Source organism: Opisthocomus hoazin, chromosome 11, assembly GCF_030867145.1.
Source record: "Opisthocomus hoazin isolate bOpiHoa1 chromosome 11, bOpiHoa1.hap1, whole genome shotgun sequence".
NCBI classification, from domain to species: Eukaryota; Metazoa; Chordata; class Aves; order Opisthocomiformes; family Opisthocomidae; genus Opisthocomus; species Opisthocomus hoazin.
Window position 1 is genome coordinate 20849397 of NC_134424.1, and position 26659 is coordinate 20876055.

Below are 26659 nucleotides of genomic sequence, written 5' to 3' on the forward strand. Positions count from 1 at the left end.
GGCATTTAGCAATCTCCCCAGCTCATCTGTTTCCTGTCAACCTTAGCATCCTTCAGCTTCCCAATGTTTTTTTTTAACTTCAGCCAAGACATGAAATTCACAGCATTCTTCTCCTACTGTATGATCTTATTAGAGAGAAATTAATGTATTCTGAAATGCAGGCTTATCTGCTTCATGGAAACCTGCCAAAGAGCAGTAATTATAGCAAGACACAATACATGTTCTAATGGAGTCTTTATTTGTATACTCAAACCCAGGAACAAAAGGGTGGAAGGAGGAGTGCTATCTTAGCAGTCTATGTTGTTGGGAGAGCATATGAAGTCCCTGGGATCATTTGTGAATTCTGGGACATATTTATTAGTGTCTCTAGTGTGATACTGTCTGTGTTGTACCTCTTTTGAGCCTCTCCTCATAAAAATATGCACTGCTTGCGTATGTCCCTTTGAAAAGGGAAACCTTGGAAGCAGTAATATTTATCACATTTCCAACAAAAACAGTTTACGACTGTTCTGGGGATGATGTTGCAGTATTGCCCTGTTGTATTCAGCCAGACACATCGGTACGGCTTTTCTAAAATACTTCATACAGCACCATAAACTACAGGAGACTCCTTTTCTCGAGCCTCTTAAGATAAGCGTATTGAAAAGAAAAATGAGCGTGTAAATATGGATAGACTAGTAAGTTGTAAAAGGTGGAGGTTAAAAGGGCAGATAAAGGTTGTACCAGGCAAAGTAATGTACTGAATTGAAAAAACTTAGCTTAAGTAATAGCGGAACTCCTGTTGAACTCGAATGACTGAGAAGTTTTAAAGCCAGCAGGAAAATGGTGCTTAAGAATTAATGCAGTATAATTCAGCTGTTCTGTAGAATTCAGTGTTTCCGTACTGGAATGTACAGCTGTTGTAAATGTATTACAGTAATATTTTGTCTATGTTGTAAAATTTATCGTTATCATCATTATTGGTACTGGTGAAAAATGTCACGTAGAGTAAGAAAATAATTTCATATCAAATTCAAATGTAGATTTCTACTTGCAGATGTTCTTACTTGTGTTTTGCTTTATAGTAATTGATTATTTCGATTTTCAGGTTTGGTGATGTCTGCCATCACTGTAATCATTTTGGTACTGTATTTTGCCATTGACACATTTGTGGTCAACAAGAAACAATGGTTGCCTGAGTGCACTCCTGTCTACGTTCAGTATTTTGTTAAATTCTTCATTATTGGTGTTACTGTACTTGTGGTTGCTGTTCCTGAAGGACTTCCACTTGCCGTCACTATTTCTCTGGCTTATTCTGTAAAGGTAAGAAACCTTAAAAATAACTGTGGGAGAAAAATGCTGTTCAGTTGAGTTTACCAGTGAGTTATTCTTCAGGTTTTATCAGGTGCTCAAAATGTTAATGAACGTGAAATTTCTTTAAAGTGAAACTTTGCTTTATATTGAAAATATTTCTGACAAAAATGCAAATACATATGTATTCTAATACATATCTTTAAAACTACATAGTGCAGGAATATCAAACAATGGAAATCCCTACTTAGTTTGCACGGTTGTCAGGAATATATTGAGCAGAATTTCCTATGAGAATAGTCCAGTCTTTTGATATAGAATAACTTTATCTTCAAATTTTCTTGTGCGATAGTGCAAAGTTTTGACATGGGTTTGAAGTCTTCGGGAACACTTCTCAAAGAAATTAGAGTTTCACTGGAGCTTTCATGTACTTTTCTGAAATGCAGTTGCAGTTGTTTGTAGCCAATGTAAATGATTCTATTAGGAAATTAAAAAGGATTAAAATCCTGGACTTTTGGATTACTCCGTTATCTGTCCGGGAGTTTGCTCAGATTGTTTGAGCCATTTAGTCAGATGGGCCTTACTTAAACATTCTGGTAATCTTAGATGAAGATTTTGTAAAGTTCATTTCCATTTAGTATGTAAACAAATGAACTTACGAATATTAGGAAGGAAAAGCTTGAGATATATGTAGCCAAATGTCATTATTATTAGGAAAAAAGTGCATCTCAAGCATGGGAATTTGCTATTAAAGACTTTAGCTGCATCTAAAATATTTTCCTGTTCTGCTTATGTCCTGGATCCGACACATACAGCACATACATGCGCACCAATATTTGCAGTATCAGACTGCAGTACAGCTTTGTGTGCAGCTGGTGATACCGTGCCCTGTGAATAGAAGAGATTGTCTGAAAGTAAGGGTCAGGAGATTTGGCCCAGAATTTTTTTAATATTGAAAACATAGAAACAAGGATCACGTGTATTTCCAGGATGACTGTGCATCTTGTGAAAAATATACACTGTGGAATGGAGTACTCGGGTGGTTTTTTGCGGGTGTGGGGGTTTTTTGTTAGTTTCTGTCTTTCCCCAAATGTATGATCCCTCTGTGCGCTGCAAGATAACATCCTGGCATTGGAAATAGTATTCAAAAAAGTTGAATATTTGCTATAATGATACTGTTTAAGAAATCCTGTTATCTTCAGTTTCTTTAGCTAATCTTAGATGTTCTAGCTATTCCTTAAAATGCATATATATTGCAAAAAATGATGGAAGTCTGTTGGTTTATCAAAGGCATAATTATGTCAGGGATGGTCACTGCTTAGTTGTCCGTAACTGGGGTTTGAGTTACTGGCCCCGTTAAAGTTCTAGTTTAGTGAGCATTACGTTCTAACGAACAAGACTAAATACACGCTTTTTTGCTTTTTATAACTGATGTTAAAAATCTGTCAAAGCAAATCTTGAAGGGTTGTTTTTTTCTTCTTCTTTTTCTCAGAAAATGATGAAGGATAACAATCTGGTCCGCCACTTAGATGCTTGCGAAACTATGGGTAATGCTACAGCCATCTGCTCTGACAAAACGGGGACACTAACAACCAACCGGATGACGGTCGTCCAAGCCTATGTTGGGGATGTCCACTACAAAGAGATCCCTGACCCAGACTCCGTACCCGCCAAAACCCTTGATTTGTTGGTTAATGCAATTGCTATCAATAGTGCTTATACTACAAAAATTCTGGTAAGTAGGCTTTTTCTGTCAATAAAATGAAACACAGCAGGAGTTGTAACTTTTTAAGCATTGTTAATTCCTGAACATCCTGTTGTTGATTACGAAGTGTTAAATACTGTTGAGGTCCTCAAAATGAGAACAGGCGCTGTGAAAACTATATATTTTACATTTTTCTTTTAAGGATAGGGATGTATTTGTAAGTACAAGACCATGATACGTTTTAAAAGCTCCTGCTGCTGTTAGATTGGAATGGCCCAGTTTTGGAGCAAGTAAATTTGCTAATACAACTAGTTTTCACTGAGACTTCGTATGTGTAAAATTATTTTTGTGTGTCTAAGAACTTTCAATTAATTCTCAAATAGGACAAATTGGATCGGTTAAATTAGTGAGGTTAATAATCTTTATTCATTCTGGTTTCAAGTCAATTACGTCCAGAAGTACTTTATTCAGTCTGTAAAGGAGGGCAAAAATGGAAATAGCACATTTGCTTGTGGCATTAGATTCTGATGTATAGAGCTAATTAAGAGGCCAAAACTGTTTGCAATTCCAATAGATTTGTTCTTTAAAAGGTCAAGCATAATCTTAATATTGCAGAACAAATACATTTTGCTTAGTTTATGAATTTATGTATTGTCCTTTTTATAGCTCTGTGCTGATCTGCATAATATAGTCTTGCATGCACTTCACATTTGTTTTAAAAGTAGTCTGTTAAAATACAATCACAGAAAACAATTGGTGAAATATACCATGTGCTGGAGCATATGTTTCATTCTTGCTATGTAAATATCTGGATATTAGTAACAATCAATGCTTGGAAGAAGAATCTTTAGAGAAACCAGACACAGATATGCGAAGTGTATTTGTGGCAAAGGTGCTTAGAAAACAATGAATGAATGAATGAATGAATGCTCCTGAGGACTGTTCAGCCAGGGTTAGTCCCCGAAGCCAAGCCACGGCTCGGGCACCCTTCAGTCAGTCATCTGTGCTGTGGTGCCCTCAGTCTTCTGTTCTCACTGAAGGCTCTCTGGAAAGGGAAATGTGCGGAGAACCAGCCCCTGAGGCAGCTTGAACCGCTGCCTACATCGAGAGTGGACAGGGAATCACACAAACCCTCCATCAGCTCGGTAAGATGCTGTTAGTTGCCACCTTCCAGCTGAAATCAGCCAGCAATGTGAGCACACCTCTTCTGTTGCACTCTAGAACAAACAGCTCGAGCCAGCCCTGCTGCCTTTGAGTGCAGATACCTTGGAAAAGCAGAGCTCACTCAGCAACACACCAGTTTCAGCTGTGAGCATCTGACCAGCTAGCCCCAGTGCCCACCTGAATCCTGGATCGTACTCTGTCCTTTTCCCATGGTCTCTCCAGCTCAAAATCAACCAGGGTAGCTGAAATGAAAGATGGACCTTCCATTCTCAGGTGGTTGTCCCAAAAGATATCTGCCCGATGTCAAGGTGGTTCAGTGTAAATGCTGTGTAAGATCTCAGTGTGGATATTTTATGGCAGTGGTTTTTGGAATCTAATTTGCGTATTTGTAAATTAGCAAGACTATTTTAATATTGCTGGGTAAATCATGCTTTCATAGATCAGTATAACTTTTGATTGTTGGGGAGAGGATCTTGGTTATTTTAGTATTGTTACAGCCTAAGTAAGTTTAGGTACCTTTGTAGCAAGAGAAGCAGAATCAAACTCCTCCTCACCACACAAGCTGGGATTCAGACAAGGTAGTACAGACAAATTGGAGTGAAGGATAATAGGTAGCTATATAAATTTGTGTTTGTATAACTGCTACGGTGGTAATGCTAGTCATCAGCATCAGTCCTAGCTGTTACCGTGGAGTTTGACTTTGGGAAGGCTTTGAGAGGATGTTACTGATGTTGGCAGAAATTACCTCATTCCTAAAGAAACAAGGCAGAGGACAGGCAGGGTGTCTGGTAGTTAAGTCTAACTGGCAGAGCAAGACTCAGTGTCAGCTGTGCTTCATTTGTTTTATATTTTGCTGTTCATTTTGAATGCTTGAGATCAAACACAGTAACAAAGTGTTTCTGTTCAACTTCCAAACCAGTTCACGCTCTCTGAATCTCAGAATAGTTTTAGGTTTGCAAGTCAGGCATGGGAAGGCATCAGACTTTCCAGAATGACACATCCGTAGTAAGTTTAACGTTTTGTCTTTTTCTATTGTGGCAGCAGTTTCATGTAACTGAAAAATTTCTGGTCAATAGTGGTTCTAAAATTTCACTTTGGTCTCAATATAATTTTTTTTTTTTCCCCTCTGGCTTGACTTCATTGCTTCTTGTTGAAATTAGTTATATGTGCCTATTAAAAAGAGTCAGTATGTCACCATTTTAGTTCTTTTTTAGCATTGCACAGAGACTGATTCTCTGTAAAATTGATAAATGGGTGAAATCCTTTGGGAATCACCTTTGTTCCAGATGCATATCAGAAGACTACTTGAACTTTTCTGTGTAAAATTAATGGTGGGTTTTTAGCTGTTGTAATAGCCTCGTAAGATCAAGCCTTGCAGTATGGACCCCACGAGAATAACAGCTCCAGTATCAGAGGAGTTCATTTTATTCATTGTTTATAAAAAGCTTAAGCTAAACTTTAAGATACAAGGTATTATTCTGTAGCCCTCATTCATTTTAAATCATAAATAAATACAGTAAAAAATATGTAAGGGATTTGTTTCCAGGATGAAGTGTACAAAATTGTTTTTCTAGCTGCTAATACTGAATGCATACTTGTGCACTTGTTCTTAGAGCATATTTAATCAAATTGTGAATATTAGCTCAAACCCAAAGGGCATATAAGTGTTATGTTGCTAAGATTGAATTTTACATACTCTATTTTTAGTTATCTAATTATGCGTATGCTGTAAATCGTGCTTTGTATGAACTTCTGTGCAAAGTAATCACATATGGGACCATAAAATTAGTCAGAATGCTCTGCTGAATGAGAAATATTCCCTCTTGCATTGTCTTTTGATTAAGGGGCAATTGAACCATTGATAAAAATATAAAAAGAAAATAATATCACTGCTTGCGATGGAGGATTTGAATTTCCCTGAGAAATTAAACACAAATTATTTCAACTGAACAATAGCATCATTAAATATAGTTCTTTTTAATGCTTTCCAAGTCTTAAGTTACTGGATGAGCTGACTTCGCATTCCATTAGCTTCAGAGCAAATTTAAAGCTGCTTTTATGCTGTTTATGTGAAGCTGTTCTCCAGAAAACCTTTGTTTTCCAATATTCATGTTTTAGATATCTTTCCCACATGGAAGTAAAAATTAGAGTTCGTACATTTTCACTTGTGAGCTGTGATGAGGACTGTAAAGCACAAAATTTGCATTTTGGGAATACTTTGGTTGCACTGGGAGCAGTACTTCATTGATCTTGAATATCATGGAGCAATAATGAAATAGAGACTGCAAATAGCAAAACTAGTGATTTGAACTCTTCTGTTGAGCTCTTGCTTGCATAAATTCAGTTTTAATTAGAAAAGTATTTCTTCTTCTAATTTCCTGAAAACTGTCAGAGGGCATAGATGACATGCTTGCTGGATGGGTATAATGTCGTCTTATTAAGAAGAGATCACAGTTAGCATTTAGTGGAGTCATTTTCAGCACCAGTGGAAAAGACCCAGCTGAACCCGTTACTGTTAGGATCTAACACAGGCATTTCATTTGGTGCGTGATAGGTGCCTAGGGAGCAAAAAAGCTACTTACGCCTGTGTTAGGTCAATATCTGGATCTGCATCAGGAGGACTGTGTTCAGTTCTGAGGATCTGGAGTATCATTTACTGCATTTGCACGGTATGTGGCACAACGTAGCGGCATCTTTTAACCAAGGATCTTGACGGAAAAAACAGAGAGATGTCACAGAACAGTGCAAAACAGTCACTCCCTTCCACAGCTTCTGCCAAGCTGAGGAAATGAAGTAAACGTATGTCAGTCTGGATGTTAGTAAATGTTAGTCAGGTAATGAATGTGACCTTGTAAAACTGTGGAACAAAAAGGCCGTAACAGAATGCTGACAATTTCATTGCAGTCAGAACAGAGAAAGCAATGTTTTCTGTTGATCATATGGCAGAACAACACCTGCATGTGACACTGTAACATCTGCCTAAGAAAATAGTGACGTTACCAAAGTTGCCGCCAGCACCCAAATTCCAACCATATTCCCACCGTGGCCCTAGATGAAAGTCTCCACTGTACGCTCAGACAGAGCTCTCCTCACAAGGCTGCAGGGATGGCGTTGAGGGCCCCCCATAGCCCCAGCAGGGCTAACAGGGATTCCCCACGGGCTGCCCCGAGAGGGGTGTTTGTCGGGGGAAGAGCGATGGTTACCTTCCGTGGGAGAGTGATGCTGAGGATGCAGGCTGGCTGCGGGGGTGCGTCGCGCGTAGCGCTAGGATGGGGCTGCAACATAGGCACAGCCATGAAGAGTTACTAGGAGAGAAAGGAAGGTGTTATTTCACCTTCTTTTCTTCTGTGTGTTACTTTTTCCTGAAGATGTAATGAAGGATCTTATTAAGCGGAACAAAATTACTAACTTCTTTACACTGAAAGCAGTTCAAGAGATTTTGTCCCAGAGTTTTATTGTTAAGAATAAATAGTTCTTTTGACTGATTGTTTGATGCAGAATACTGGCATGCATGCACTTCACACTTTCTTGGAGGAAAGGGGTGGAGGGAGGCTGGCAGAGCCAGTAGCTAACCCATAATCTGTGAGAACCATAAGAAGAAATTATGAAGTGAATTATTATTCACTTCTACAAAAGTGAAATTCTAAAAGTAATGGAAAATCAGATTTTAGCACAACAGCTGCTTTGCCGCAATAGATGAAAATCTGCTGTGGGTAGTGAGAACATGGATGTAGTAGCCAGGGGAAGGGCTCTCTTCATTTGTGAGGAATATATTTGCATCCAGAAGTACAGCAACCTGGGTTGTTGGGAGACACAATGTTCCTGTCAGAAATGGTCTTTAAAAAGGTGGGCAAAGCACAAGAAACAGTTCTTTCTTACAAATTTCTTTTTTTTTTTAAATCAAATTTAAAGACTAGATTTTGTTTATCAAATACTTGAATTGATCTCATCTAATTTTAATTTTTTTATCAGATGAAAAAATTGCCTCAAGAATAATACATATACACACACACATATTATTTAGCCAACAAAAATTTACTGTCATTTCCTTTTACCTTTCATAATTTCATTACTTTCAATATATTAAGGCCTTCCTGAAAACTGCTGTAAAGTTGTTTTGGGGAATGTGGATATTTGGAAGTCTCCTACTGAATCATTTAAAAACTTAAGAAGTAGTGGGTTGATTTATGGATTTTTCCATACATTTCCCCACATTAATATATGAAGTTACCAGAGATGGAAAAGAGAATTGAAATGTTGTATCTTCTTAACAGTAGTTGCCTGCAGCTCTCTAATTCTTGCCTGACAGAGCACAGACCTTTTCTTTTATCTGTCCGTATACCTCTGTTTATGTGTCTGTGTATTTATATGAAACTTTGTTTTCAAAATGGACTAGAAGGAGACCCTAACTGTTTAGGAAAGATTGTATATTTCACTTCTTACACAAGGCTCAAAACCCAATTGATCAGATTATGCCATATCTATCAATAAATAATCCTCAGAATTTATATCTCCTGAGTCAACAGCAGCGGAACCTGTACTTTATTGTAGCTGTCTGCCAAGGGCAGTCACGCTTAATGAAACTGGTATTGGATGTCACTAGAATTCTCTCCTTAATTCAAAGAAGGACCATGGGAAAATATCTTTTATTCTCCAAACTACATTTTTAGTTATTTTAGTATTTGAAATTGGAAAGATATTTTTACTCTCAGGTAAAAATAATAATAAAAAAAATTTCTTAAAACCTGTTCTCAAGCTCTTTGTGTCTTGTGTTAAAATACAGATAAAATTACCATTTGTTTTTACTGTATATGAATGTTCAGGGCATCTCTTATTTTGTCCAGATGAGTTCACCCATTGCTGCTGACAATGTTCTAAGTTAAAATAGATGCTTTAAAAAACCCCGAGAAACACCAACAAAAACACATGCACAAAAAATGAGGACAGAAATGGGGACAGAAGTGGCAAAAAAAAAAAATTAGTAAGGATAGATTGAGGAAAGCTTTCATTTCTGATAACATTAAATGACAACCCAAGTAAATGGCCTGGCCTAAATTCTGTTTTATTCCTTCTGTAGTTTCCTACCATTAACATTAAGCCTCAAATATAACTGGCAGCTGGAAGTCTGTGAAAAAGCTCAGTCGTTTAGCAGACAGGCAGTCCAGTTGTCCGTCAAGGTTGACTTGCCTGTTTGAAACCAGGTCAGCTGTGGTGAAGAAGAGGCAGTGGAAGAAGGAATGAGAACTCCAGAAAGCAGAATGTGGCAGTGAGGGCACATGGAGGGGGTGAAAGGAGGAAAGAGAAGTACAGCTTGGCAGCAGCAGAGCTTGCATGTATTCTTCCCAGTGTGCTCCCCCTTTATGGCTGTGCGTAAAATGGATGACATTTTCTCCACGTACAGTTGCAAGCTTTGTCTCCAGGGAGGTTTGCACTAGTGATTTGGGAATAGAAGGGTTTGAGTGAATTTTGGTGACAATCTGAGCAGAGACCATTCTTTGTAATGGTTTTCTTACCTCTGCTTTCTTTCCTCCAGGCAATGTTCAAAAATAAATTCCACGTTTAGATAACGTGTCAAGATTTCAGTAACATTTTTTTAAGGTTGAGAAGGATGGGGAGGAGGAAGAGTGCTATTTGACAGCCATTTTGTGTAAGGATAGATTTGCGGAAGGTTTTATCCTTGCAATAATGGTCCTGGAAATCAGTAAACAGTGAGAAGCATGAATTTTTGCAACTTAGCCCATGTAATGACGCTGGGCTGGCTTTTTGTCAGCGTCATCTGGCTTTGGATGAGGGTGGCAAGAGGAAGGAGCAACAGGCCTGAATCGTCTTTCTGCACTGTCCTTGTGGAATACATTTGGAATGGCAGAATCCACTGTGTTTAGTGTACTTAAAGCCATCCAGAAAATGTCACAGAAAAATGTACTGAGGGGAGACTCCTCAGCTGGCAGAGTGATGAACTGTTGTAGAAATTTAAAGATACTAATTTCATCACTGTTTGAGAAAGAACAAGTGGATTTGTAGGGGCTCATTAAGCTCTGCTCCAGGTTTTACAGTTTGTGTTCTGGAATCTTAGGGGTACAATAAGTTACTAAATATACAATACGAGGAGAAACACAGAGGAAAATCTGCTTTGCAGAAGATCATGCAGAAAATCAACGCATGATTTTCAGGATGGCATCTTCCAGCTCACTCGAGTTGGATTTAGGTCAGTAAGACTGTCTTAGGAGTCAAGTAACTTGAGAATAGTCCTGTAAGCCTTTTATTGGCTGCTTTCAGCTTGTTATTTTGGTAATGGAAATTTGTTAAAATTATATATGCTCTTGTTTTTGAAGTGCTTAGGTGATGGCATTATAATATTGTACAGAGCATTTCTGAGTCTCCAGCTAAATAGGGCTTTTGATCAATTTAAAATTAAAAATTTTATTTGATTGAAATTTAGTTGAACTGATTTCTAAAAATCTCTATATTTTGTGAGGGCTTTTACTTCATAGGCAAAATTATTACCATTATAGGTAAATTCATATCTTTGTATCGATTTCTGTATTTTGTTCCCAGAGTGTTATACAACTGTATAATGCAGATATACATTATAGATGGGACCAGGCAATGTAGGCCAAAGTATCTTTCTACATATAAGCAAGATAATCATCACAAAAAAAATCCCCAACAGTATTTTCTTTAAGGCTTTTTTGTCAAGTCCTTGGTAAGCATTTTCTCTGAATAAGCTAGGCAGGAAAAAAACAACCTATAGTGTGCATATTATTTACTGTGAAAATAATAATTATTAGAGATAATAGATCGTGTAGTTAATTGCCTTTGCTCCTAGGAATGGCAATTAGCAGAGAGTAATGATCTTCACACATCACCATTGAAGTTTTATATAATAAGAGGTACAAATATAGCTTTTCTCACTAAATTAGTTACTGAGTTAGTAATTGAAATAACTGTGTTTCGAAAAGACTCCTTGAATGTCGAAAGCATAGGACACGTCATTATCCCAGTCATGCGCTTTCTGCCGTCAGGGTACAGAGGCTTTGTCTTGCTGGCAAGAAGTTTTATTTTAATAGTCTCCTTTTCTGGGAGTTGTATATGAGGGGTGGAATGGAATGAGCAGTTGTCTGTGGGATGGATTTACCCAAGCCAAGAGGGATTAGGGAGCAGAGACCAGCGCAGAGCCAGCCTGTGCATGTGCACTTGTCAGCAATGTACTCTCTGGAAGGCTGCGTATTTCCATTAGTGGCCAGGCTGTCAGAGGCAAGGCGGGTTTCCCCACAGTATGGCAGCAGTGTTACAGGTAGAGAAGGTGAGACAAATGTGCTCAGATAGAGCTAGTTCTTTCACTGAAGTTCTTCATTATACAGTAAACTGTCATTATGAATGAACTTGGCTGTAGAAGGACTGCAGCTCTTCTTTTGCTTAGTTCCTAGTCTCCTTTTCTGTCAAAGAAAGGGGTGATGGTCCTGCCTCAGCAACACAGGAACATAAGAAGAGAAGATGGATAAATAAAATAATCCTGCACTGCAGAATGTGGCATGACAAATTGTTTCCATACTACCTAAAAGTTTATGATCAAGTTAAATTGTGTTTCTTCATTTTCTTTCTTCATGTGGCAGAAAACAAGGTAATAATAACCTGCTTCATACAGGCCTGCTTTGCCTTCACAGTTTGGCAACTGCAGATTCAGTTTATTCCTGTTGGAATAAATAATCACTGCAAGATTATAAACAGGACTGACAGCCACTTGGAAGCTTTCTGTTACCATAATATCATTTACCACATTAGCTTTTTTTTCCTGCTTGCTTCTATGAAAATGGCTAAATTAGATTTTTAGCTTTGCTATGATGCAACAACTGTTCTTCCTATTACCTTGCATTGGAATTACTTTTATGTTATTTATCTTTCTTTCATGTTCTTGCTTTCCACTGATCTTGTACTGGCATAAGATGATTCACTTACAGGGTTAACTGCCAGCTGTTTCCAAATACGCATGTTATAGAATCATAGACTGGTTTGGGTTGGAAGGGACCTTAAAGATGATCTGGTTCCGAGCCCCCTGCCATGAGCAGGGACATCTTCCACTAGAATGCAAGCTTTAAGAGTCACGTTTCTGCAAGGTATTCAAAAGTGTTTTCCTTCAGATATATAAATATTGCCTATTGTTGTCTGATCATTTTTAGGACTTTTTTTTTTAAATAAAATATGGCATATTTTGGCACAGTGAATGACTTCAATACCTACTTCTTTTCATGCCTGTGATACCCTACTGAAATAAAGTCATCACACTTTGGAGCTGATTGATATGCTGGTTAGAATTTAGTGTTAACACTTCCTAGGGGATATTATCAGGGAGCATGTTGTCTTGATGGGAGCTTTTGTTTTTGCACGAGTGGGTGTAAACCACTTACTTCAGGCACATCTGTTTTAATGTAGGTTTTCTTTGTGTTCTCTGTCATCAGAAACAGGTAGATAGTAATTTCAAATGTGATAATTTAATACCAATTTTATAGAAAATGGTAGTGGTTTATAATCAAACAAAGATACACAAACAGGCTTGTTAGAAAACAATGTGGTGGGTGAATCACCTCGTAATGAAATATGACATTAATTTTCTTTCAGATATGTTACATAAGTGTATAAGATACATTATATAGTTTTTAGTAAGCTTTCTTTTTATTCTCAGATCTCCTCTACAGGGGGAATCCAACCCAAAAAACTCTTCAGTTGGCATACAACTGATCAGCAGCAAAGTATGTGACAGATCTTGCTAATTTCAAAGCAATAAATGTGCAGGACTTTACAGATAAACAACTTTAAATTGATTTAGCTTTACTGTTCTTTGTGAATGAAATGACGCTTAATAAGATTTATTATATTTCTGTTAATGTAAGCAAAATACTATTTCTTTCTTTTGAGTCACAGTGAGTCCTAGAAAGTTGGTGTTAAATATCCAGTAAGTAAAAAACTATGCTTGAAATTCTAGTTCCTGCTTTCTTCTGCAGGTAGCACCCACTACTCATTTTTGTTTCAAGCTTCCAGTTTTCTCCTCTTGTATGTGAAGCTCTTGGCTCCTCTGCATTCCAATCCGTCACATTTCTGTGTTACTTACAAGTGGGTGTGGGAAGGTGTCCAAAAACGATGGCTTTTCTGCTTTTAGAGATGGTGCCAGATAAGCCGGAAATATCTCTGGAATGGATGGGGTTCTGCAGAACTGTAACCACAGACTGAGCAAACTGCAAGGGGCACTGACTTCTCAAAGGCATATGACTTTGATGGGTCTGATTTCTCAGGGGCATATGGCTTTGATGGACAGAAGGCAGAAGGTATCCATTACATTAAATCCTTTTCCCAGCTGGAGTCTAGCAGAGGAAGTGGCAAGTTTTCAAAGGAAAGGTTGCTAGAGTATTTTAACGCAGTCAAAACTATAGTATTCCTTAGCATCCGTGAAGAAATGACAGACCTGTTTTGGCAGACACCTTGCATGGAAACATTAAGTTTCTAGAAGGAAGTTTTAAAAATTTAGGACAACTTTAATAAGCACTACTACAAACCTGCCTCACGTGTGTAAATGCAAACACATACAGCAAAAGAGTATGGCTGGCTAGTGGCAAGTCTTCATGGAGGCACTGGGACATCTCATCCATCTGCAAGTATGAGTGTTGGGCAGTAGATGTAGTTCACTGCCTGAAATACCGAAGGAAAGTATTTAGCACGTTAAAAACTTCCCCTGCGTATTTCTTATGCCATTGTTATTCTTCTGTGGTTTCTACTTATTCAGGTGAGCAGAGAATTAAGTTACCTTACACTTACGCTTCATTCCAAAGGAGAAGGGTTGACAGTGCTCAGTGCTGGTTTGCTAGGGTGTATATATTTGGAAGAGGTGAGAGACAAGTTTTTCTGGGAGAATTTTCCCATAAGGAAGGACAGAATGTTCAACCTCTCCATCACTGCTGTCCTGTTTCCTTCTGAATGAATAATCAGATAAAAATTGGCTGCAGTCTCAGAGTCTGCTATTCTGCGCAGCAAAGGCATCATTCGTAGTACCCTGATAAGGAGAGGGACTGGCCAGAGGACTGAATTTATAATACATCTCAGACATTACCCCACCAATCGTGAAAACAAATCCCTCTGAGCAAATATTAGATAAGCATTGCTCTAACATATTATACACACTTGAGCTCATGCATTTGCCTCCCAAAAAAACAGCCTCTAACTAACCAAAAGCAATTTTAAAATAATTTCAGCTGATACATGCTAGTATAGATTTAAAGAGGAGTACATTTTGTATGATAAGTGAAATAGCTGCTGTTAGTGTTTTTAGACTAATTTAGAAATGGATGCTTCAAGAACCCTTTTACTTACTCTGGAAATGAGTGCTATTAACAGAGAAGATCTGTAATTATGATGGGCTATAATCAGTAGCTTAAGTCATGAAAAAACTTCCTTTTATGTTTCATATGGCTTGATCTGTTATGCACTTACTAAATTTAGCTCCTTAAACTATACAAATTGTTTATAATTCTGCTGCAGCCAGAAAGGCTGTGAGTATTAAGACTGATTTTCACTCTGATTTGGTCTTTCTAGAAATTTTGTTTTCCTATCTGAGATATATTTTGTAGAAAAGTAGAAAATCCAAAGTATTGCTAAGTTTTGTGCAAATGAAGACTGTGCACAGATCAGCTATCTGTAAATACTACTTCAGTTGTTGAAATTCATGCTTTTGATATGCATATGTGAAGGCCATGCATTTTCTGTTTTTTTATGGGATAATTAAATTCTTGTACAGTATGATCTTTATCACACTAACATTTTTCATAATGGCACTGTTGGCTTTTTTAATTCATTAGCCTAAAATGATGATTTAATGTCTACAGTGCACAATAAGATTTCCAGTTGTAATTAGTAAAAAGCATACAGAAGGTTATGCAAATGAAAATTGGTATATTTAGATGACATGGAATAGATGGTGTGCAGTTCACAAGTTTGTGCATGAAAGTCATGAAATATGGCTAGTAGAAAGCATACATGAGAAGCACTTCAGACTACTAGAGGTGTTTTTAAAAAATGTGATTCATTCTGATTAAGAGAGTTAACTAGTTTGTTGAAGGTGAGCGAGATTATGTAACTGGAATTCTGATGATGATGTGTTCAGAAAGATTGAATAAGGTTTTCATAGGTAACTTCAGTGAGGGAAAGTCCTGAGATGCTAGGGAGAAAACTGTTGATAGATGACTGCAGCGTGTATTAGAGTGACTCAAGGGACACTTTCCAAATGTACAGTTGCTATTTAGATCACTGCTCTAACTAAAGAAAATGTATCTCTGTTTCCTCAATCTAAAAGATGGGGCCTCAGCCCTGAAACACATGCATTAATGCTTTTAATGTGGACAAAAACATGTAAATCACTAGTATTGGTTCTAATTTGTAAATATAATTTTTAAAGTGCAGACATTGCCTTGAAATTAAATTTTCCCTACCTGATCAGCTCAACATTATGCAGTTTGTCTCCTGTCTATGTTTCTGTGTCTGCAACACTCATGAAGCCATTCTAATATTAGCATGCAGTAAAACCTCAGTTTAATAGATCTAAAACGAGGTAGCAGATGTTTGGCTTGTCATTATGGAGGTACCAATTACAATTCCGCAATTAAGTGCTATTTCTCTTTTGCACTTACAGAAAAACGTTCTGCTCGTTTGTCGTTCATGAAAATATAGCAAGCTTTTGCCAAATACATGGAACAAATTAGCAGAAAGTTATAAAATCTGTTGATCTGTGCTAATTTTAATCAATTCAGTTTAGAAATGGTGTATTTGTCACTGGTCTGTGTTCTAAGGATATTGGCAATAGGGGAGAAACATGCTCTTGCTTCTTTCTTTGTAGCTAGCTTTAACTGAAACCGTGCACTTACACTATATTTAAAGTAAATTGGTTGTTAATTAAAGTAATTAATAACAATTGCTACATCTAATTATTTTGATTATATAGGTTACTTGTCAACAGTTCTTTTTGCACTTAAACAAAGCTGGAATGGCACTAGTATAAATCTAACAATTGCCAGTTCCCTGTGAGTGGGACTGTACAGAAGCACAAGAGTGGAGAATTTTAGTGTCCAAATTTGGAAATGGAATATATTTTTTTCAAAATTTGAGAGCCAAATTGTCATTAAATGATATGTTATAATGGAACATGTGAATGGTTTTTATCAGTAACATAGGAAAGTCCTTACATACAGACAAATAACATAGTATAATAAATATACCAAGTCTTTTCCGGGGAAAATGTGGAGAAAAATCTGTGTCTGTAAAGTTCCGCTTGATCTGATTTGGAAACACTAAGGCTGGAGTATCCTAATCATAACTATGATTAATCAGTAGTGTCCTATCAAGGCAGAGTTCATTCTTTGCACTGTGGTGTATTAATGTACCTCTGTTTAAATTCAGCCAAATCTAATTAGTTCTACCAAGCTCTATGTATCTAGGAGTAATATTCTCATATGAATAGTGCAAATTGCTCATATGTGCCAACATCTTTGCATGCCTGAAAATTTATGCACAGACAATATAAACATTTTGTCTGCAATTTTAACTTGCATCCTCTGTTCTTGAGAGTGAGTTGAAAAACTGATGAAGTGTGGACAAGAAAAGTGGACAGCGAGGTAGACTGAAACCTGGCTGAGGTGCTGGTCTCCGGGGGCTGTGATGACAAAGCCCAGCTGGAAGCCAATCACGAACGGTGTATCCCAGGGGTCAATGAAGGGGGGCCAATACTGTTGCACACCATCAATGATGTGGCTCGTGGGGCTGAGTGCCTGAAATGCAAGTTGGAGGTTGTGATAACTGGGACTGTTCCGCCTGGAGAAGAGAAGGCTCGGGGGGACCTTATCAAAGTGTATAAATACCTGATGGGAGGGAGTAGAGAAGATGGAGCCGGACTCTTCGCAGCGGTGCCCAGTGAAAGGCAAAAAGGCAGTGCGAGCAAATTGAAACACAGGAAATTCCATTTAAACATAAGAAAATGTGCCCATGGCAGGTGGGCTGGAACTAGGTGATCTTTAAGGTCCCTTCCAACCTAAACCATTCTATGATTTTAAAACATGTTTTACTGTGAGGCTGGTCAAACACTGGGCATGGGTTGGCTAGAGAGGCTGTGGAGTCTCCCTCCCTGGAGGTATTCAAAACCCAACTGGACAGAGCCCTGAGCGACCTGTTGTAGTGGAACCTGCTTCAGCAGTGGCACTGGGCTCAGATGGTCTCCCAGAAGAGGGAGGCTGGTGCCCACCAGCCTCAACTGCTCAGTAATTCCATGAAAAATGCGTACAGGATTGACATATCCATCTTTTACCTTTCACGAGTGAGAAGAAGAAACAATTTTGATGTTTGCGGTAGTAATTTTTGGCCTCATCCTTTTATTATTTGAATGAATCAAAGGTAAATTTGTTCTTCAAACTAAAAGGATAATTTAACTATTTGGTATTAAAATTGAGGGCAAAGTATTAGCTCTCTTTGAATGTAAAAATTGGTGACAGTCAATGAGAGAGGGAGTAGAGTCTGTCATACCAGCATTTCAGTCTGTTCTTCATGCATGATTATCATCTTACATAATCACTCTGGGGGGAATTTATGGATAGTATCCTTTTGTCCTGGTTCCTGTTATGTGAGCTGAAACAAGCGCGAGTCCATAGTCACCGAGCCACATCACTGCTGCTCTGTTACTTTTGTCATGTTGATAGGAAATGTTGCACTGATACATTACATCATTACAGCTGGCCCCTTTTTATATGATTATTGCCTTGCTATTATTTGAGGCAACAAGAGATGTTGAAATATAGCAGTTTTATGTAACGTTGTATCTGAATAAACTTGTATCCATCTCAAGTGCTAGCAACAAGAATTACATGATACCACAGCACTCCATTAATTAAATAGATGGTTGCATCATTTTCAGGTCTGTCTTCAGATAATAGAAACAAAATTAGATAATTATTCTCCCAAAAATTAAATAATTATCCTTCATCAGAGCTAATCTAGTGCAGGAAGCTTGGGTTGGAATATCCTCCAACTGTTCTGGTAGATCTGTTTATGCCAGTTGTACCTTTCATCATTCTGGCTACTGTACAAATGTATTATTTCTTACACTCTGTACAGTAATGAGTCAAAAAATCCTGTTACCGATTTCCTAGGATGTTTGAGCAGATCTGATAGTTAAATGGTTGTTAAGTAACAAGACTGAGGTCTGTACTGGGGAGCAGTGCTAAACGACACTGCTGTCAGTCGTCTGAGGAGCCGGCTTCATGTCAGCCAAAAGGTGCAGCGCACGTCTGATCCGTGGTAGGGAAGTCTCTTAAACCGCTGCTCTGTTGCTACTCGTTTCTTGCTCAGACAGCATAACTGAGCTCAGCAGGATGTCCTGGGCAATCCCTAACCATGAGAGAGATAGGGAAGTTATCTTATGGAGCCCAAAATCTATGCCACCATTTAGAGGTGAAGGTCTTATTTTTTCCCCACGAGCCTCCTCTCTGTCAGAAACCCTTAACAATCAAATTTCTTGTTAAGCCTGTAGCGTTTTAATTTTAGATGAGCTGTATTAGCCTTCCTCAAAATATATTGCATGCCACCCTGCAATATTCTTCTGGCTCCAGTACAGCACTGTGTAACACCATTATGTACTGTGGGAAACACAAATCCTATTACATTTAGAAAATATGGCCAGTTGTTGTTCCCAGAGCAGGTACAGCATCTATTAAAGGGCTCCCAAACATCTTTTGTTGTCTGGTTTAGAGCCAAATTCCAAATGTATGTACCATAGGGCTTTGAAATGATGACTGTTTAATTATGGGAACCAAAAAATGATGCATTGTGGAGCAAACTGATCAAAGTCAGGAATTTAGAAGCTCACCATCCTTAAGGGATGTGGACCTCTAGTTCTTTGGAATTGAAATGCTTTGCTTGAGCTTGAAATGAAGGAAGAGATCTGGATCAGCTTAGTGTATAAAAATTTTTAATCCTCTGAAGGTAAAAAGGAAATAAAACTTTCTGGTGAACAGGCATAATACAAGTGAATGGGAACACCTATGTTAGTCTGCTCGGTGGTGTGCATAAGAATAAAAAAAGCCATCAAATGTTTAAACTTTTAAGTGCTGGGCTTTAAATCCAGTGAGTGAGATCAGAATGGTAGGTAAGGTTAATTCAGTCTGTTTCTTGTGATGCCAAAATGATTGCGCAACCAGCTCCAAGTTGTTAACTGTTCTTTTTCAATCCCTTATGCTGACCCCAATTCAGACTGACTTTTCACTTTAACTGAGTTTCAACAGCATTCTACCTTGCAGTGATGATTCAGAGTTGTAAAATAGTGTGTATATCATCAGAAAGCATGTTGCTTTCTGTGCTCTGTGGAAAACAGAGGCAACTTGTTAATCATTAACGTGAAAGCTACTTAAAATTCCAAAGAGTCTGAGGATAAATTGTGATCTTCCTCATCAGTCAAGTCAATAATATTATTCTAGATGTGTCCTCAAGGGTAGCAAAGATCAGAATCTGGATAAGATGTGAAGACTAATTTTTATTCCTAAATAAATACCTTATGAAAGTAAATTCATAACTTTTTAACAGTATAGAGCCGATGCCAGGTATTTGTAGTGAAATTTATCTTTAGGATGCTCTTTTGCTTTTCTTTGGTTTAATTTACAAAAAGATTTTTCAAGAATTCTAATAAAATGTTTGGAGTTTGGTTAATTAGTATTACCCTATCCCTGTGTATATTTAATACGCCAGTTGTGGTCTGCCTGGAAAGCCAGCAGTATGCTATGTGCTGAAATAGTGTTGAAAGTATCATGTGGGCAGAATTTCCATAAAACCAAAGGAAAGTTCCACAGTATTGTTTGGGAAAAGTCAGCTAGGATCATTAAGCAAGCTTTCTAAACAATAAGTGAAGGTGGGAAAAAATTTTCTGTAAGAGAATCTCTGCATGTCAAAACCAGCCTAGTTCCAGGCAAGCTTTAACAAAGTTTCTATTCTGTTCTTTTGCAGGGATGTGCATGTCTGTGTAGTTATGCAGAGATAATACAGCTAGAAAATAATAAATACTCTTAGAATAAATAGTAAAGAACAAGTGATAAAGCAAATTAGTTTCCAGTGTTTGGCATCCAGAATCCAGATTATAGCTGGGGTGAAGTATCTGTGGAAATGGTTGTATTATGACAGACAGAAAAAAACAGTGCTGCTGTTGAACTTCTGTAGTTAACAGGATCCCAGAGAAACAGCAAATGAAAACTAGAAGTGCTGATGTCTAGTATTATTGCTTTCTTATTTTCAACACATCTTTTGAACAGTTTCCCATTTTGCAATTGAAAACTTTATTTAGTCAAGCAAAGTTTTAGATTCTTAATCCTTGGCAAAAAAGAACTCAGTCATTTAATTTTTAAGTTTTTCTCTAAGATGAGCAGCCATTTCTCAATCTGTCTTGGTTTAGCTTGAAGTCAGTTGAATAAACCGAAATCTACAAAAAGCTGATAGAACTGATTAAAAATTTAGTATGTTTTAATCTTGCTTTAGGTGTCTTCCATCAAACCATTGATTCAAATTATGTTATGAGGGAATATATCTGAATTTGACAGTACTATAGTTTTTTTACTAGTTTTCTTTTTTACAGTATTAGGAATCAGAAAATAAAAATATTGCATGGTTGGAACAGCATACATCCTTCTTGGTTATTTTAAATTTTACATATATAATGTTTAAATATACAGAGAAAACTCCTGCACATCCTAGTCCATTTTCTCTTTTTTGAGTAAATAAAGTGTAGAGTGGAAATTTTTCACAATTTAATTTTAAAAATTATATTTTCCTCTGCCTCTTTGCCTATTGTGAATGGAGTTGAAATGGAACATTTGATATGGACATAATATTCTGGCAAAGTTCATTTTTTATCTTAATAAAATTGGTATGTTTACAATCATCATTATTCTAAAGGAGTAGTTCAATCTGTAGAACACAGGAGAATAACATAAAAAAAAAGACGACTTCAGATAATATATGAAATCCTAGCATTTTAATTTGGAAAGACTACATGGATCTTCTTGCCAGGTCCTCTCTTTTCATGTCAAAAGGTGCAATGAGAAAAATGAGGTTTATGGCAAAAATGGAAGCATTATAATTTCCTAATCTAATCGTAAAAGTTGAAGTTAAGTTCTGCCCACAGTTTTATCTTTCTTCCTTCTTAACCCGTTTTATTAGTCAACTATTTTCCAGTGAAATAATTTGGAAAATTCCTTTTGTAATCCAAATTCAGTATGAGGTCAATACTAGCTTTTGGGTTGGTATTTTTAAACCTTAATAATACAGCTGTACTTTGACCTAGAAACCTATTTTGATTTGACAGTTCTAACAGCTCTTTTTTTAACATCTGACTGCAGTTTGTTTTACATGGATGTATTTACCTACAGTTGAAATATTATTATTGCATTAATAATATTAAGACTTTAAAGAAACATTTGAAAACGTTTTACAAGGTTCAGTGGAAAGTTGTTACTGGAGGATGATATCGGATCATTCTCTTCCTAGCAGAAGATTGCACAGTATGTAGCTGTCTTGTGACTAGCAAAAGATCCTTCATTGAGCTCTTGAGAAAAGCAGTGCCTTCCAAAAGTCTGAGTTGCTGTTTGCAAGTCACAGTTCAAAGGCTTTCTCTCATATGTTGTCAAAGGATTTTCATTCTCCGAGGAGTCAATGAAGTTGCTCCTAGTTAATTATTCAAAAGTAACCCCTTTGGGCTGTCCTTTCCATTGTTTTCCAGGTGCCATAAACTGCAGATTTCAGCAAGAAATAAGTTTAGACACAGCACAGTAGGAAGTTTTAAAAGCCAGCAGCTTCTGCAAAGGACTGTCAAGAACAATCTGCAAGGAGATTAGTTTTGGCATATAGATTTTGAGCTGAAACAGTGCAGGAAGGGAAGTGCTACTTGCCAGCTCTCACCACCATATGCTTTATTATAGTGTAAAGTACAAAGAGTAGGGAGACAGCAGCTGCTCTAGAGGGAGGTGGCCACTTTAGATTTTGAAACCTTTCTTTGAAATGTCTGTTCGTTTTCTTTTCACTGGTATTTTTTCCCCTTGCTTACGTATTTGCATTCAAAAGATGTTCGCTAAAAGAAATCTATTTTTAGACCACAGTAAGAAGAGGAGAGTGTGATCTACTTTTTGTAGAAATAAAAATAATTGTAGAAGGACTCTTAATATTTAGTTTCACATATTGTGAAATGTGGGTCGATTTTTATTTTCTCACTATCCATTCACATCAGGACATGATGAAATCATATGTATACATTAACTATTGTCTAGGATTGTATGTCTTTGATGGAAAGAAATTTATATCTTTCACTGGTTTCCAGTCTGTATTTGCGAGTGGCTTGATGACACTCACATTTAAGTCAATGTCAAGACTCACTGACTTCAGTAGCAGAGAGAACCAAAGCGTAAAGGAGGATTTAGATCTAAAATGGAAAGAGTTTGATATGATATGCACAGAGAAATCAGTCTTTCCTAGCATCACTACCCAGTTGATTACTCTGTTCCTTTGAGAAACCTGAAGTTCTTTGCATGTTTCAGGAACTGTGTGCCTGCAATGTCATAGAGATGAAATTTATTTAAACAAAACTGTATATTAAAGGGCATTTTTTGCCTCTGGAGATTTTCCTATCCACTGAACGTTACAGTCCTTCCAGAGGCACATAACTACAAGCACTGAAGTTTTAAATTAGGGATTCTTAGGTGAATTTAAGAATCTGGAGGGAAGTTATAAGGGGATTATAGCAAGGCAAGTTCATGTACTAAAATTAATATATCATTAGCATTTTTGCTGGGTGTCAGTGTTCTACACTGACCCTGGAGTAGCACTAAAATGTCATAGCAACACAAATGTGACCCCTATAACTCAGTCAAAGTGATGGCTCATATAGAAGAAAGATGTTACAGTTCTTCGTGGAAGGATAAATCTCTTTGAGACAAAAATTTTTAGATTATTATGTATTGCTCACCATAGATGCATCTCTCTGAAAAAGAAATTACATTAATCTCTCTGTCATCAGGTATATATTTTCCTGGTAATAGAATGAGGATTCTTATGGAAAAATCTGTGTTTATTTGCTTACTTCAGTTCTAGACCTGTCTATTATTATCCATCTGACTTTTTTTTTAACTAGCTGCAATTGATGGTTATCTGGAATACTTATTTACTAATGCTTAGTTAAAGATCCCCTTTTCCCTTTTTGTGGCTGCACGTGTTGCAAGAATTCAAATCTAAGTAGGATTACTGATTTGCAACTTTAATCATTCCCTACATTACCCCTCATCCCACTGAGGGGCAATGTAGAGAATTCCACCTACTTAGGAACCCCATTTCCAACGTAGACTGGATCTCAAAGTCTATAGTGAAATTAAACATGGATTCTGAATATAGTCCTGTAGTCCTAATTCTGCAAAACGCGAGGCAAAAGTTTAAGTCATGTTGAAAATGATAATTTACAGTCTTGCCTTGAGTCAAATCAACATCTGTTTTCAATGCAAATTAACATTGTGAAAGGACGATTTCTCCTTTTGGTTCCCATAAGTATAGTGTAGCCCCAGCTTAGGCAACACTAATGCTACTGAGTACAAGAAAATTTAAGTTATCAACAGTCTGTAGTTCACACGTTGGTCACTTTAAGTCCATCTGGAGTCTTGACAACACAGGAACGTTTTGTTTGGGGTGTATTACACCTCCAAGAGAGTTTGTAAGTGAAATGTATGTTTAGATTCTGAATGGGAAGGCAAAGCCTTCCTTGACCCTAGAAGAGACCTGTCCCTGTCCGTCCTAGAAGGACGGAGAATTGTCAGGAGTTGCAAAATGTTTAGCCTACTCCATTTTTTCTAACATATAAAGCACTTATTGTCTGAAGCAGCAGACTGAAGGATGATAATTCTAGAAACAGGTACTTTTAGATGTAGAGCTATTATTTTATAGATTGTTGGAAATCATTTTTTGCTGAGATTTGCTGTTATAATTAGGTGCAGATTCATTTTTACATAAAGAATGGCTGATAGAAAAGGACAGGTCTTTCTTTAACTCACCATTATAACCATGAAGATCAGCAAAGCTGTATAATTATGAACAAGTGAGAGAAGGAAATCCTCTGGTTTTGACAAATGAAAATGAATTCTTTTTGAGCCTAAAGAAAGTTACTTCATTTTTAATGATGTATTGCCTAACCATCACAAGCTATTCAACTGCCAATGGCTAATTTAAAAGAAAAGAAATGCAAGAGACCAAATATACCTATTTGTCTAGAAAACTTTTCCTCATCGTGAGAATAGCTGCTTGAAGTCTGTTATAGCTCTGTGATTTTTTTTGCTGGCTTTTAAAAATTGCAAGACACTTGACTGCACAGTTAGAGTTTCAGATCTTGAACTGTACACTGTAACTTTGTTATTAATTTTTCAGGACACACTGTATGCTGCTTATCACTAGAGAAATTAATATCTAATTTTTTCTTCTCTTCAGCCACCAGAAAAAGAGGGTGGCCTGCCTCGCCAGGTAGGCAATAAGACGGAATGTGGCCTCTTGGGATTTGTCCTGGATTTGAAGCAGGATTATGAGCCTGTTCGGAACCTCATCCCTGAGGAGAAACTCTATAAAGTTTACACGTTCAACTCTGTGAGAAAGTCAATGAGTACTGTCATTAAAATGCCAGATGGTAGTTTCCGAATGTACAGCAAAGGAGCTTCGGAAATTGTTCTGAAGAAGTAAGTTCAATGGACTAGTTGCTGCATTTTTCCAAAATGCAAAACATTCTGACACTAGTAAGACATACGTGGGGATTTCGGTATTTGGAATTTGCTACTTACAGTAGAAACTGGACACACTTTGGCAGTATAAGCTGTTACTGTTCTTTTCTAAATTTTGTTTTAAGTGCTCACTGCTGCAAAGCTGTTTGGCTTATTTTTCTTATCATTAACTAGCCAAAGAATTGGGTTTGCATTTGATAGTTTAGGAATGGGTTCTTTGCCTTCAACCCATTTGGAAAATAAGGATTTTTCAATTTCATTGGAAGTTTTCAGCTCATTAATTACGTGGGTATTGAGGATATAATGGATGAAGGGCTCTTGGGGTCTGTCTCTGTAGTAAATTACCAACAAATTCTCTCTGATATTTCAGTAGTGAATCTTCTTGTTTAATCTAGAAATTTTCACTAGAAATTTAAAACTTGCCATCAGAAAAGGAAAATGTTGAATGAAACAGGCTGACACAAGAAAATACTTTTCAGAAGTTGTGCAAATACACAGTCAACTTCCTCCCCCCCCCCTCCATTTTCTTAAATAAAACAGATGCTCCAGGATCCTTAATGCAGCTGGTGAACCTCGCATCTTCAGACCACGTGACCGAGATGAAATGGTGAAGAAAGTGATTGAACCTATGGCTTGTGATGGGCTGAGAACGATCTGTGTTGCTTTCCGAGACTTCAACAGCAGCCCAGAGCCTGACTGGGACAATGAAAATGACATATTATCTGACCTGACTTGCATTTGTGTTGTTGGCATTGAAGACCCAGTAAGGCCAGAGGTATATCAAATTCTTATGTTATAAAGCACTTCTCAGAGAACTGAACATAAATTGAACTACAAATTTCTTTCGGTTTCTTTTTCTTTTTTTAATTAGCTCTGTCAAAGAAGATGGAAGTGAGCTTTCAAAATAGACTTTACTTGATAAAAAGTCAAGTAATTACCCTGATAAAAATCAACTATTAATCAACCAATATTTAAATAAAGCAAAACAGGGCTTTTTGAACTACAGAGTTGAGATGACTTAACCTTCTCTGAAGAAGTACTATACAGGAGGACTGCTCAGCAGAAGTTTTATTATTCTCCCAGATATTAAAAGATTTTTCTTTTACGTAATGTGGTGCTGTGCAACTCTGAAAGTAGAGAAAAGATGGGCAGTGACTGTAATTGCCATGATTATAACTGCAGTGTGCTCACTCTCCACGCAGCCATGGAGCTGTGGAGCTTTGAGTTTTACTGTAACAGTTGCCACTTTACAAATTGTCTTAAGATTGTAACTAGTGGCTACTCAGGGAAACTGTTTTTAGTGTTGCATCTGGACAAAGAAAAGCTTTGCCATGGAAAGGGTGCAGATTTCATGGATACTTGAATGGCTTATAAAAACAGGACTAAAATTTCAACTCAACTAACTGAGAAAATCAGTATTGGATGTGCACATTGGAAGCATGTGCCTCGTACTACACTTGTAAATTATACTACTACAGTAATACAAAGGGTAGTTTGGGAGGTAGAAACCTTGTTTCTGACCTATGTGTATGGTGCTCGATAATTAATCTTGACAGTGGAGCATTAATTCCACTTTACAGTTTAGAAAGAGTAACAGAAGGTAAGTCCCAAAGTCGAAATTGCTGAGCGTGAAATGCAGGCATTTGCGGTAGCTTTCTTAGGTGCTTTTCTTGCTGACTCAACCCCG

The 26659-nt window shown here is 37.3% G+C and overlaps 1 protein-coding gene across 17 annotated transcripts in view; it reads left to right on the plus strand.

Annotated features, from left to right (window-relative positions):
• Positions 1 to 26659, plus strand: part of ATP2B2 (ATPase plasma membrane Ca2+ transporting 2) — a 427775-nt gene that overhangs the window by 346826 nt on the left and 54290 nt on the right. For all 17 annotated transcript variants that reach the window (XM_075432741.1, XM_075432745.1, XM_075432743.1 and 14 more), the window contains 4 exons: positions 1088 to 1302; positions 2783 to 3025; positions 24689 to 24930; positions 25513 to 25747. In XM_075432741.1, the coding sequence (XP_075288856.1) occupies positions 1088 to 1302; positions 2783 to 3025; positions 24689 to 24930; positions 25513 to 25747 (935 nt within the window). The remainder of the gene's footprint in view (positions 1 to 1087; positions 1303 to 2782; positions 3026 to 24688; positions 24931 to 25512; positions 25748 to 26659) is intronic.